General features: G+C 40.7%; 1 protein-coding gene across 1 annotated transcript in view; it reads right to left on the bottom strand.

Moving 5' to 3' along the window:
* Positions 1-15,213, bottom strand: part of LOC126198747 (myrosinase 1-like) — a 118,447-nt gene that overhangs the window by 66,537 nt on the left and 36,697 nt on the right. Inside the window, exon 4 of the mRNA XM_049935296.1 lies at positions 2,431-2,553. Coding sequence (XP_049791253.1) covers positions 2,431-2,553 — 123 coding nt within the window. The remainder of the gene's footprint in view (positions 1-2,430; positions 2,554-15,213) is intronic.

Below are 15,213 nucleotides of genomic sequence, written 5' to 3'. Positions count from 1 at the left end.
TAGCGTTTGCTTTAGAGAACGAAGGAAGGTCTGATCACTCTGACGTCACAGCATGATTTACCTGTGTTCTAGACATACAGAAACGCCCTTAACCAAACTTCTTCCTGTTCTTATGTTCACCATAAAATGAAAAAAAAAAAAAAAACACAGCGATAATTTCCAATTACATGCGCAATAAGTAACTTAATTCAGTACAATACAGCAGCGTTGACCACTTATGTTATTGATTCCTTAAGTTAGGGCGTTCGATACAGAAACAATCATACATGTATTTGCTAATTTTAGTTTCAGTTCAGAGGCATATATCTTATAAATCGCTATACTGCAGTTTCATAAAATGTGTCAAAAACACGTGCAATTACTTAAAACTATTAGAGAAATAAGAACACAGTCCTTTCTCTTATTTTACTTTTAAGAAATATTCACTCTATTTTACCGCGCATTTCACCCCTTATTGAGAGATTCGCTTTGTTTTATGACGCTCGTCGCTCCTTCTTGCTTTCTAGCAACTTCTTTAATGTAAATAAAACTCATTCTACGCATCTCTCTTTTCACACACGTGGCTTTTCCTCCAGCATTAAAATCTCCTAGGTATACGTAATTTATGTGTATTGAACCACATTGCATGACGGTACTTATTGTAGGAGTGATTGCAGTGTTGCATTAAGTCGGTGTTTAACGTCCATTTTGTACTGAATATATCAAAATCCAAAATTATTTTACAAGCAAGAAGGAATCAGGCTGTGAAGGCCACGTGCGGAAATTTTTCTCTTTCGAGGACAATAGTGATTCAAGAGTGATTCGTAATAACAGAGATACAAAGATCAAATATGTGTAGATTATAGGATAGTTATCTTTGTAGCCTCTTATGTGTTTCATTTTCTACACTCCTGGAAATGGAAAAAAGAACACATTGACACCGTTGTGTGGGACCCACCATACTTGCTCCGGACACTGCGAGAGGGCTGTACAAGCAATGATCACACGCACGGCACAGCGGACACACCAGGAACCGCGGTGTTGGCCGTCGAATGGCGCTAGCTGCGCAGCATTTGTGCACCGCCGCCGTCAGTGTCAGCCAGTTTGCCGTGGCATACGGAGCTCCATCGCAGTCTTTAACACTGGTAGCATGCCGCGACAGCGTGGACGTGAACCGTATGTGCAGTTGACGGACTTTGAGCGAGGGCGTATAGTGGGCATGTGGGAGGCCGGGTGGACGTACCGCCGAATTGCTCAACACGTGGGGCGTGAGGTCTCCACAGTACATCGATGTTGTCGCCAGTGGTCGGCGGAAGTTGCACGTGCCCGTCGACCTGGGACCGGACCGCAGCGACGCACGGATGCACGCCAAGACCGTAGGATCCTACGCAGTGCCGTAGGGGACCGCACCGCCACTTCCCAGCAAATTAGGGACACTGTTGCTCCTGGAGTATCGGCGAGGACCATTCGCAACCGTCTCCATGAAGCTGGGCTACGGTCCCGCACACCGTTAGGCCGTCTTCCGCTCACGCCCCAACATCGTGCAGCCCGCCTCCAGTGGTGTCGCGACAGGCGTGAATGGAGGGACGAATGGAGACGTGTCGTCTTCAGCGATGAGAGTCGCTTCTGCCTTGGTGCCAATGATGGTCGTATGCGTGTTTGGCGCCGTGCAGGTGAGCGCCACAATCAGGACTGCATACGACCGAGGCACACAGGGCCAACACCCGGCATCATGGTGTGGGGAGCGATCTCCTACACTGGCCGTACACCACTGGTGATCGTCGAGGGGACACTGAATAGTGCACGGTACATCCAAACCGTCATCGAACCCATCGTTCTACCATTCCTAGACCGGCAAGGGAACTTGCTGTTCCAACAGGACAATGCACGTCCGCATGTATCCCGTGCCACCCAACGTGGTCTAGAAGGTGTAAGTCAACTACCCTGGCCAGCAAGATCTCCGGATCTGTCCCCCATTGAGCATGTTTGGGACTGGATGAAGCGTCGTCTCACGCGGTCTGCACGTCCAGCACGAACGCTGGTCCAACTGAGGCGCCAGGTGGAAATGGCATGGCAAGCCGTTCCACAGGACTACATCCAGCATCTCTACGATCGTCTCCATGGGAGAATAGCAGCCTGCATTGCTGCGAAAGGTAGATATACACTGTACTAGTGCCGACATTGTGCATGCTCTGTTGCCTGTGTCTATGTGCCTGTGGTTCTGTCAGTGTGATCATGTGATGTATCTGACCCCAGGAATGTGTCAATAAAGTTTCCCCTTCCTGGGACAATGAATTCACGGTGTTCTTATTTCAATTTCCAGGAGTGTATTTATAGTAGTCAACAGACTAGGAAGTACTTGATACATGCAGACCGTAATGCAGTAAACCTCTCTTCATTCTTAAGCTCTGTAATGGTAATACAGTGTGAATTTGTAGAACTAATACTCACCCTGTCACCAAAATTCTCGAAAAGTATCCTGGCATATTCGACGAAATAGTCTGCAATCAGCGGGTTTGGCCAGCCACCGATGTACTGCAAAGCCTGCGGTAGGTCCCAGTGGTACATTGTCACCTGAACACAGAGGTAGGGTTCAGGATACAAGTGCAGCATCTTACAACCATTCATGGTAATACCAAGAAACGAGAATGCCATAAAATTCTGTGCTCCTGTAAATAAATAGTTATTTCCTCTCTGGTTCAATATGTGTCTAGTGCTAAGTGTATTTCTATTACCTCTTGTAACAGGCTGTTGCTTATCGAACTAGGGGACTCTCAGCACTATATCATTATACACAGGCGGTATTATTGTTTCATAGCCGTTATTATCGTTTTATCACAATGGATTTCCAATTGTTAACATTACTGCATTTGCGTTGACAGCTTCCTCTTGTCTCGCTAATTGCAGCACTCTCGCATTCGGAAAAATATAAATTCAGTTAAATTTTTCAGTATGTCAATGGAGTAAGCGATCTATTTTGGAGAATACTCTTTTGTTCACAATAGTCATGGTCGTAATGAATGGCCAATAGTTTACCCGGTTAATCCTCAGAACCAGCACCTATATTATACTAAAGCAACACATCGAACAACCGCATTAGCTTACGCGAGAATTAATCGTGCTATTTTTGTAACCAGTTACTATTTCACATGAATACCCTTCAGAGTCTGTACAGTGCAGCTGTTGTTAATTCCATTCAATGCTATAAACACAATTGTGAATTAGAGAAATTAACGTAAAATACAATTTCGTAACACGCAGCATTTACTTTGTGAAACTGTACAGACACGTGTTTATAATTATCGGGATAGGTAGTTCTTTGTTAATACTAGATGCAGAGAATCTCCGAAACCATTGTATTTTGTCGTATTCTGAGCATTTTTTTTTTTTCAGATGAAGCACTATTCTACAGTGAAATTGTTTGACAGATATTTTATGACATTCAATCTATTACACAGATTTTGCAATATTTACAGTACTGTAGGGCATAAATTCGGCATCATTGAGGCAATGTTGAGATTATCATGCCTGTTACCTATTACAGAAATATTCTTTTCTTCCTTCCTTTTTTTATCTCATCAGTTCTCTTACAAATGCCTTTTATATCCTTCATGCAGAGAAATAGGAGATTAGTTTTAAATATTTTACTGATGAAAAAACATCATACTCGTCAGCGGCGTCGAAAAATCTTAAAAAGAAAGTATCTTTTTGCGTACAGGAAGAGTCTTACGAGGTGGCCACGTGTACTTATCATCACCTATTTCGTTCAGTTTTCTAGCGTACGTATGGCTTGGCAAAAAACGAAAGTGACTAAAATGCGAACTTCAGAAGGGAAAAAGTTTAGAAAAAAAGCTTTTATGGCTCAGATCGGGTTAGAGATGAGCCAATTATGTTAACGTAATTTTGAGGCAGCGATTGGAGCAGTGGACGATCACGGGATGTGCGCTCGTGTCTGTACTTGGAAACTTTTTTTTATTTAATTTGGTTTATTTTCTATTTTTCTGATACTTGTATTGGAAGGAACCGAAATAATGTTCAGTGTATTGTTTCATTAATATTTTCATAAAATGCGTCGAAAAGAGACAGACAAAAACAAATTTGGAACTGCAAATAAATTTGTTCAAACTATCGAGGAATTTGTGTTACAAACTCATTAATGAGAATTTTTGCGAAAGTAATTAAAAACAAACTGGAAAAAAATTTTAGAACCCAAGAAGAACAATGTGGATTCACGGCTGGGAGATCATGTGTAGACCATATTTTCACATTACGACAGATTTTGGAAAAACATAGGGAAAAATCAAGAAGTATAGGATTAATTTTCATAGATCTAGAAAAAGCGTATGATACTGTTCCAAGAAAATTACTTTGGAGAGCACTACATATGGCAAACATAAACCCTTCCTTGATTAAAATAATACGACAGATGTATAAAGATAACATTTGCCAAGTGAAAGTTGGTAATAAACTTTCACAGAAATTTAGAACAAGCAAAGGCCTTTTACAGGGCTGTCCCATGTCACCATCATTATTTAAAATCTATATAGATATTAGCCTTAGAACATGGTCTCGTAAATGTAATAGTATGGGATTAGAAATAAGAGATGGAGTTTACCTACATCATTTATTATTTGCTGATGATCAAGTAGTCGTAGCACAAGATGGGGAGGATGCTAACTATATGTGCAATCAACTAGCAGTAGCATACAAAACTTGGGGTTTGAAGATTAATTACCAAAAAACAGAATACTTGACTAATGATTCAGATGAGCTTTACATTGAAGGAAAGAAAATCAAAAAGATAAACACTTTCTGTTATTTGGGATCCATTTTAGAAATCGAGGGAAAATCAGACTCAGAAATCAATAAAAGAATTAGTAGCGGACGGAGGGTCATTGGGATGCTTAACTCAGTCTTATGGAGCAGGAATGTAATGAGCAGAACTAAAAAATTAATATACAAATCCATATTAGAGAGTGTGGTTCTGTATGGAACGGAGACCTGGACAATTAACATGAAGCACATTAAAAAATTACAAGCTCTAGAGATGGACTTTTGGAGAAGATCGGCAAGAATCTCCAGGAAAGAAAAGATAAGGAACACCGAAGTAATAAGGAGAATGGAAATAAAAGAAAGAATATATGACGTAATGGATAGGAAGAAATTACAGTGGTACGGGCATGTACGACGAATGGAGGAAGCCAGAATACCAAAATTGATACTGGAGTGGGAACCGGAGGGGAGAAGAAGAAGAGGACGACCTGTGACCACCTGGCTCCAAAATGTACAGCACACAATGAGGAGAATGGGCGCAGAGGAAGAGGACACGCAAGATCGAAACACCTGGAGAAATATTTTGAGAGTATAGTTTAAGAACGATTATTGTTTGTATTGTCATTTCCAGGTAAATTATTATGTTGGAGATAAGCCTCTGTAATGAGGAAAAGCTCAAAATAAAAAAAAAAAATAAATTGCTATGAAGCGGTTGTAGGGCGAGAACTTGGTGTATAAAATTAGATTCTTCTATTATTTACTGTTGACGATTTACGCGTAACAGAGGAACTTATTGTTCGCATGCAGCTGTGGAGGACTGTTGACTGTCAAAATACGACTAACGCATGTCCTGTAGGCTTTAATTATAGTCCCCTCTAGAAAAGTTATTTGCCGAGTTTTCGTGACGCTAAGAGAGAGTTGGGCAAATAAAAATGACCCGGACGAGTTCCAACATTTTGAAACCATTTGAGGCAGCATTGACGGAGATACAAAGCTACTTCCAACAGGACGGAGCAATTGCCCATACAGCCGGTCGAGTCTTGGAGCACATTTACACAAGCTTCACGCCTGACCGAGTTGTTAGCAGAGGTCGGTCGTGCCGCGGCCCTGGGTGGCCGCGCAGGTGACCTGATCTGTTAGTGAGCGACTAAGTTTTGTTGGAATCTCTCTAGTAACGTGTGACGCAACCACAGGCGTAGTCTTCAAGAACTGCAGCAGACCATTTTGGAGGACACTGCAGCATTTCCATCAGTCCATCTATGGTCCGCCTTCATAGACCTGCTGACAAGGGCCCAAAAGTGCCAAGAAACGAGTGGTGGTCACTTTCATATATTTTACAGTCAGGTTAGTACTGTATTTCCTTTCCTCTACTATGTTCCTTTGTACCCTGGAACTGTGTTCTCCGTGCTATTTTTATTTGATCCAGCCTGTGGTACAATCCGTTCTTGGGAATTATTTTCAATGCTAGTTTTTCTTTTGCCTCTTCTTTCCACGCCTTTTGTGAATATATTAATAAATACAATATACTGAGCATTATTTCCCTTGTTTTCTGTGCAAGTATCGTATGAATTGAAAATAGAAAAGATCAAAAAGTTTCTGCATACGGAATCCAACCCAAGACTCTCGTATTACCGTTCTATACCCTTTCCGCTGCTCCAGACGCTCTACACATCTCACCTGCCGAATTTGACCTGCGGAAAATTTCAATATGCAGATGACCTGGCAATTTCATATCAGAGTGAAGACCTTTCTGAATGTGAAGACATGGCGACTGAGACCAAATGTTTCTGAAACCGAGGTAAGCTTGTTCCACCTCTGTAATCACCTTTCGTCAGCAAAGATCAGTCCACAGTTCGGCCCACTTGGCGCAGTCAGATATAACGAAAGCCCAAAATACCTGGGAGTCGCTCTGGACAGAACTTTAACATACAAAAAACACCTTTCCAACTTGGCCAAGAAGATACAAACACTAGTGAACCTTGTGAGAAAGCTGGCAGGCAGTACATGGGGAGCAACCACATCAGTGGTGGAGGTTACTGTTTAACGTCCCGTCGACAACGAGGTCATTAGAGACAGAGCGCAAGCTCGGGTTAGGGAAGGATTGGGAAGGAAATCGGCCGTGCCCTTTCAAAGGAACTATCCCGGCATTTGCCTGAAACAATTTAGGGAAATCACGGAAAACCTAAATCAGGATGGCCGGAGACGGGATTGAACCGTCGTCCTCCCGAATGCGAGTCCAGTGTGCTAACCACTGCGCCATCTCGCTCGGTCAACCACATCAGTCCTCCGAGGAGCATTCCTTGCACTGATATACTCTGCAGCAGAATACTGTGCACCAGTTTGGCTCCGAAGTGCCAACGTACTGAAAGCAGACGTTCAACTGAACTCAATTATGAAAGTAATTAGTGGTACAGTCCGGTCTACACCTACTTGCTGGCTACCAGTGCTTTCAAACATCTGTCCACCAGAACTCCGTCGAAAGGCTGCTCTTTACAGCCTCTGTCAGCAAGTTTCTGAAAACAATTCGATCCCTCTTCATGACGATTTGCTATCACTGCCCAGGAAACGCCTCAAATCAAGAACACCAGCATATGAAATGAGAGTCCGAATGATATCCACAGGATTCGACCAGCACGCAGAGTGGAATCGTGAGTGGCAAGCTACAAGAACCCGAAACCACGAATTTGTAGACAATCCAATAGTTCCATTTCCAAGTTTCCACCAACCAAGGGAGGAGTGGGCGCAGTTAAACAGATATCGGACTGAAGAGGATAGGTGCAAATACAACACGCACAAGTGGGGCTTTTCAGTGACAGTGTGTATGAATGTGGTGACACCCAAACAATGAGCCACATTGTGAATGACTGTCCAATCAGACGCCTCTATGTTGTCATTGAGAAGCTCCATCAAGCATCCCACAAGGCACTCCGCATGACATAGTCCTTCAACATCCAAGTTCAGTCTGAGCCGTTTTAAAACTTGTGTGTTGTATATAATTTCACATGTTAATTTTTATATATATTTCTTTGTTTTGCTAAATGTGTATCACTGTAATTGATGCATACGATAATAATAATAGTGACTCATGGCTCACCCGACTCGCACCGGAACTGCTTTTGTTTGCTAAATGCTTGACCATCTGGAGCACCCACCTGCGTCACGTTTATTTCTGGGCATGCCCTGCATGAACTAAAAATTTGGACGAAATCGATTACGACCAGTAGGTGCAATGTCTTCCTCGATACTCAGAAGCTGTAGGCTACAAAAAAGTAATTATTACTATTTTATACACATATTATTGGCCTAGTACCAATGAATTGCAATGAAAAAGGGTTTTAAGGTTTTGCATGAATCACATTCTAATGAATTCTCTTTGATTACTACTTTGTTTTGTGGTTTTGTTTCTGATGAAAGTCTTTGAGTGTGAATGCAGCTTGCCGCTAACTTGGTGTAATGTTTGTCTGTACAGAAGTGTGTCTGTCGTCTTTATCGCTCCTTCACTCTCACACCTGAATCAGTACAGTAAAGTCAGGGCTTCGTGTATTATGATTGGCTGATCCGTAAAAGGACAGACAAACAATTATACTACTGGAGGATTCTAAGTAATTTCTAGAATTACATTCACTCTCTCTCTGTCTCTCTCTAATTTATCTGTGTACAATTCAAATATAAATTACTTGAGATCAGCCTGGTCGAATCTCCGGTAGAGCCCTTCGTCTTAATACTCAGCGGCGGTCTTGCTAGAAAAAATCTTTACATTTGGTATTATTATTAAGCGCTGCATTCAGTTGGGAAAATCGATCGTTTGAACAATTCGTTCAGTTTACGACAGATCTAATATTTCAGATGTGGACGAAGCCTTTTTGGACGATTTATAAAACTCATAGATTGCAGGTTCTCTTCGTCACAGCCGAAACTTCCCAATTAATTACAGGCCTAGACAATCATCAATGATTCATACAGAGAACTCATTCTTCATTCACTCTGTAATAAAATGGTCGCAAACCTTATTTCTGATGAAAGATGTATATTGAACTCCTTGTTAATTACATGTTCCGTTTCCGTGTATTTTAAGTCTCAGGAAAGTTACTTTTTTACAGGTTTCTCATTTCTTTATCTATCCCGCTAGCGGCACAAATTTCCCTTGTTCGCTTTTGTGCGAAGAAGAGTACCTAAACTTCTTTAGCAATCCAAAAATCCTCCCACCGATATTTCCGAAAACAGTTCCCTTCTCTCTCTCTCTCTGTACTATAATAACCATGGAGCATACATATCTGTACCTCTGTTGTTCCAGAGAATAAACGTACTAGAAAATTACCTTGGCGTCGACGAGCTGTCGGCGCATATCTTACTAGAAAATCTGATCCAATACTTTTCAAACGTAAATAAATGTGGATGATTTGATGGATCACTATTAATTAGTGCGTGGTAGAGGGTAATTTTCCGTGGGGATATTACAATGCCCCTCGCAGCGAGCGAAGTTTGTGAGCTCAATTTTTGATTCACCGAACACACTTCGCGAGCTATCTATTAGCGTGGATAACCCGGAAGTGATGATTGTCAGTCCTCCGACTGAAAAAGAATATTCTGTTTGAGACAGACGAAGAAAAGAAATGTGGAAAACAGAAGAAATGAAGAGACAGGTACCGCGACTGTATTGCTTTTACGTGCATCTCGGTGTTATGTTTGCTGTGCACAACCAAGGAAGATGATCTTTCATGAACTGTTGTCAGGGTCTACCCATTCGGGAACTTTCTTAAGCAGGGAAACCTTGGAAAACCTCTTAAGATTAGACCCCCAGCCTACGGTACATAGAAGATAGGAAAGCCTATAGAAGAACAAAATTAATTTTGAAATTTATCTCTAAAGAAAAGATAGGGATCAATTTGTATCACGATTTGGAAAAGAGTAGTTTGTGCCTCTAGCAAAAAAAAACTTTTTACAATAAATAACGTGAATTTGCGTTTTACAATCTTGCTCCTAGTACAATATCTTGCGGTGCTAAACTCCCCCGGGTCTTGCATGTCCCCGACGTCCACATTTGTAGTCGGTCTTCTACGCGGCCCCTTTTGTAGTTGATCTTCTACGCGGCCCACAATGGGAAGAGTAGAAGGAACAGGGATACTCGAATTCACATGCAACATTCATTCCAAAAGAATTAGCATTGACCAAAAGGAAGACTCTTCCTGTAAGAGAACTGATTAGGTTGCACCGTCCAAGATTCTCCTTTTTGAAAGCAAAATCCTTATGGCTTCATGGATCCTTTTTGTTACGACGTATTTCAATGAATTCAACTCTTAATTAATGATGTTGCCAAAAGCATAATCCGATTTACTCTCGTTTGAATACTCCTTTTGACTTTGCCTCCCCACTTGTACTTAGAAGTCCAAACGCTTTAACAGATTTTCTATGACTGATTTGTTCTTCGTAATTTAAAGGATTCATGTAACTTACTATAGATTTTGGATTCAAATCATCGAATAATGGAAAGTGTAGTTCATTTTATACCCAGACATCATCCATATTTCCTTAAGAAGTCATATAATTTAGCTATCCTCAAAACTTTTTATTCTAAACACATATATTTCTTCGCTTTAGTGCTGAAATGTAAAAATTATTAGCATTGAAGAATGCGGATTCGCTTCTTTCATTTACTCTCTGATTCATACTGCGTTCATCCATGCTCATCTATGGAAATGGATTTTTCAAACATAATTCCCAAACAAACACAAACCATTAAACAACTATTAATTCTATGAATATTACTTTTTTTTATTATTCATTAATAAATTAAAAACTCTTAACTTCTAATTATCACACCTATTCCTTTTAAAGTTCAACATGAATCAGTTTATTCTCGCGTTTGGTGCGAGTCTCTTATAAAGCATATCTGTGTCGTCTCTATCGATTTTAATTCTCGCGCCGACGTCAACTGTTTTGCGCGGGAAATTGTCTTTGCGGCGTTAACCGTCACTCACGATTCACTACCACAACACATCCCTTCACACGTTTATACATCTAAGCGTTCACATGAGATTATATATGAATATTCACTTTAAACCTTTTTTTTTTTTTTGATTATTCAGCGTCATTTGCGGGAAACATTTCATTCTTCTCGCAGGTCAGTCAGATACTTTATACATCTTGATCACATTAGCAAAGCTAAAGTTCTATGTTCACTCAAACCACAGGTGAAGCCTATCTCCACTATCCTTTTTACAACACTCAATAGTAATAATTAGTCACTATTTCTATATTCTATGTCATTGATTAACTACTTCACTTTAAAGGTTTTTAACACTACACACACACAGTTCATTGTTATATTTTTTTTACGAGCGTTCATCTCTGTCACTCGGAACACCATTCCTCCCTATCTCCTATTCTTCATTATATCTTTTTAAGTCATTGTGAGGAAGTAACCCTTTTATTTTGTTCGATCCCGTGTATGCTTTTGGCACGACCAACAATAGTGAGCAGTAGGGGTTGTGGAGGGTTCGATCAAACCCCATTTCAACATGCGATCTATTTCTTTTTGAACTTGAGCCTTTAACCTCCAGGGAACAGGATAGAAAGTTCGACAATATGTTTCGTGCGGCTTAACGTAGAGATGGCATATGTATCCTTTAATCACTCCTGGCCTTTCATCAAACACGTTTTCATACACTAATAATAATTCTTTGAGCTGCTTCTTCTGATCTTCAGTGATGCAGTCGGATTCATTTAACTTCTCATACACTAATTGACCGAAATCTCCTTTGACTTGGAACTCATTATTTGCGTGCTGTTTAGAATTCTGTGCAGTCCTGATTACTTGCACACTGATCCCACTATTATATTTTCTGGTAAGGCTTTCTTTTTTCAACAAGTCCAACACAATTTCTTGTTTATTTATATTTAACCAAATTTTTCCTGTTTTAAAATCTATTCTGCATCCGTATTGACGTAGGCTGTCGACTCCGATAATGCAGTCTACCACCAAATTTCCAAATTTTTCACAACAAGGAATGTGCTTAATATTGCTACATTTCCTACTTCTACACTAAGTAGTGACTGCACTTTTACATTCGCCGATCGAGCCCCAACGGCGCCTATTATTCTACAATTTTGAACTGGAAAAATTGGTACTCTTCTTATATTTCTGATCTTGTTGAATAGAGCCTCCGAAATAACATTCGTGGTTGCAGCTGTGTCTAAAACCGCCTTTATAGGTACAGTCTCCAAAATGACTTGCACTTCGGCTACTGCCACCTGTTCCTTATCTTCATCTTTGGGTTCTAAGTCTTCGGTCAATTCATCTGTCAGTAATCGTCCTTCATTGTACGTTAGCATTGGTACACATATCCTGTTGCCCCTCAACCTATTGTTGACCGCTCCTCCGGGGCACGAGTGGGTCCTTACTAGTTTGTTGGATTTTGATTCGCCTGGTGGTTGACATCATCCGTCACTTCGGTAATCACCGGTTGATTCGTGGATGTCCGTCCCCACTGATGTTGGTTATTTGAGTTTATTCCCCCCGGTTGGTTCCACTTTCTATTACCGTTATTGTTCCATGCTTGGGGTCTGAAATTCCTTTCGTTTCCCCATACGGGATTGTATCTTTTCCCATTCCTGTTATTCCTTGGATAGCCCCTCGCAAGACTATTGCCGGTATTATTGTTGAGATTTTGAGGGGTTTCTCCACTATTTATCGATCTCTGTGGGTTCCCTTGCCTACCATTTGCCGGAAGTTCTATCTCCCTATACTGGAATCTGTTATTACGTGCTTTCTGGCTGTTCTCTTCTATAATGTCTATATGATCTAACGTCGTTAGGAACGACTCCAGGTCTTTATCGTTGCCGTAAATTAATTGATTTCGGATGCTAGTTGGTAATCTTGCCTTAAGTATGTTTATTATGTCTGGCAAAGGCATAGGTCTGTCCCAATATCTTGTTTTATTTATATATTTTTCGAAATACTTCCTAAGGCTTCCTTTCGAAAAAGAGAAGGGCTCTGGGTAGAGCACCTCCTGCCTTAGGCGTTCCTGTACCCCTTCTGACCAAAATTTTGCTAAAAACGCTTTTTCAAAATCTTCATAGGTCGAGCAAACAGAAGTCATGTCCGAGGCCCAGATCGCCCCCGAACCTTGTATATACCCAGTAACGAAACTGATCTTCTGCCACTCCGACCAATTTCTGGGTAGCACTCCTCTAAAACTTCGAATAAAAACAATCGGATGGACCCCCCTTTTTTCAGTGTTAAAAATCTGAAATTGCCGATGCTTTATCATTTTTTCTTCGGCATGACAAAGGCTTTCATAATCTCCATCCGCTAAAACGTCACGCGAACAACTAGCTCGTGGCAATTTGATATTCGAGTTACCTACACATGTCGGTATTGTGTGCGAATGTGCAGTAACGGGGTCTATAGTCGCTGACAACTTCTGCTGTTGGCCTGTATTCATTTGTTCTGAGCCTTGTGAAACGCGTATCGACTCTTCGATCGTTTGTTTCCAATGCTCGAAATCAGCACCTAACTGCTGTCGCACTTCCTCAAGTCCTTTCGCAAACAAATTCTCTTCCTGTTTGCCGCACAGACTCTGGAATGCTGCTTTAACATTTTGGTCAACGTTTTCACACATTAGCCTTTTGTTTTCTAATGTGATTTCGGATAATTTACCCGTTAATACATTAATCTGATGGTCCATAACGTCTTGACGTTCGGTCAGATGTTCCACACTTTCCTTTAGGTTCGTCTGCGTACGTGCCAATTCAGGGAGTTGCGCAATTGCACATGACATGGCATCTTGCTTTTGTACTAACTGCGGAACCATTCCCACCTGTTCGCGTACTGTATCTATCTTAATAGCCACGTACTCCTTCATTTCTACACGAACACGTTGAGTAGATTCCTCACATTGAGCTTTAACCAATTCGATTTGTGCAGTTAATTTTCGTTCCGTCTCTTCGGCCTGATCTTTTAGTTCCTTTGTCTTTTCCTCTATCCGCTGCTCTAATTCGGAAAAACTATCATGTAACTGCTGCTTAATCTCAGCTTTCAAATTTTCCTGCCCTTCAGTAACTGAGGCTAACTTTGTGTTCATATTATTCATGGTATCAGTTAACATTTGCATCTGCCTCATTATAATTACTAATGGATCTAATCCATGTTGCATCCCTGCTGTTACATCTCCAGCCGTGTCTACCGGGCGTTCTATTGCGCTATCTGTAGCGATCGGTTCTACAACACTTCTTACTACCTCATTATCATCGGTGCTCACAACTGAAGGCTGTTGCATGTTGCTCTGCTCTGCTTGACTCATCTTAAACATTGCCCTAGTTAAAACCATATAAATATTCTACAGTCAAGATTTATATATATCTCCCTTCACACAAGAATACTTTCGTATAGTACTTATACAGTTAAATGCAACTAGGGCAGTTCAATCAAACTACGTCTTATATGAACACAATTAGTAAATGTTCAAATCTACGTCTACTTCCAGAATACTAGCAAGCTTTAATTAAAAAATTTTAGATCTGGCCTTTTGTCTGCGCCCTGCGTGCTAGTTATCTGTGGAATTCGACTGCGAGTATTTCTTCTCTTTTTTCCAAGTTAGGTTGTCTCGTCGTCGTTCACATGAAACAAAGAACAAAATTATTTTAACAACGTCCAAAAACGTGTCCTGTCACGGTCGCCATTCTAATGAATTCTCTTTGATTACTACTTTGTTTTGTGGTTTTGTTTCTGATGAAAGTCTTTGAGTGTGAATGCAGCTTGCCGCTAACTTGGTGTAATGTTTGTCTGTGCAGAAGTGTGTCTGTCGTCTTTATCGCTCCTTCACTCTCACACCTGAATCAGTACAGTAAAGTCAGGGCTTCGTGTATTATGATTGGCTGATCCGTAAAAGGACAGACAAACAATTATACTACTGGAGGATTCTAAGTAATTTCTAGAATTACATTCACTCTCTCTCTCTCTCTCTCTAATTTATCTGTGTACAATTCAAATATAAATTACTTGAGATCAGCCTGGTCGAATCTCCGGTAGAGCCCTTCGTCTTAATACTCAGCGGCGGTCTTGCTAGAAAAAATCTTTACATTTGGTATTATTATTAAGCGCTGCATTCAGTTGGGAAAATCGATCGTTTGAACAATTCGTTCAGTTTACGACAGATCTAATATTTCAGATGTGGACGAAGCCTTTTTGGACGATTTATAAAACTCATAGATTGCAGGTTCTCTTCGTCACAGCCGAAACTTCCCAATTAATTACAGGCCTAGACAATCATCAATGATTCATACAGAGAACTCATTCTTCATTCACTCTGTAATAAAATGGTCGCAAACCTTATTTCTGATGAAAGATGTATATTGAACTCCTTGTTAATTACATGTTCCGTTTCCGTGTATTTTAAGTCTCAGGAAAGTTACTTTTTTACAGGTTTCTCATTTCTTTATCTATCCCGCTAGCGGCACAAA

The sequence above is a fragment of the Schistocerca nitens genome, chromosome 8 (assembly GCF_023898315.1).
Source record: "Schistocerca nitens isolate TAMUIC-IGC-003100 chromosome 8, iqSchNite1.1, whole genome shotgun sequence".
Taxonomy (NCBI): Eukaryota; Metazoa; Arthropoda; class Insecta; order Orthoptera; family Acrididae; genus Schistocerca; species Schistocerca nitens.
This window is presented reverse-complemented; position numbering and strand designations above follow the sequence as displayed.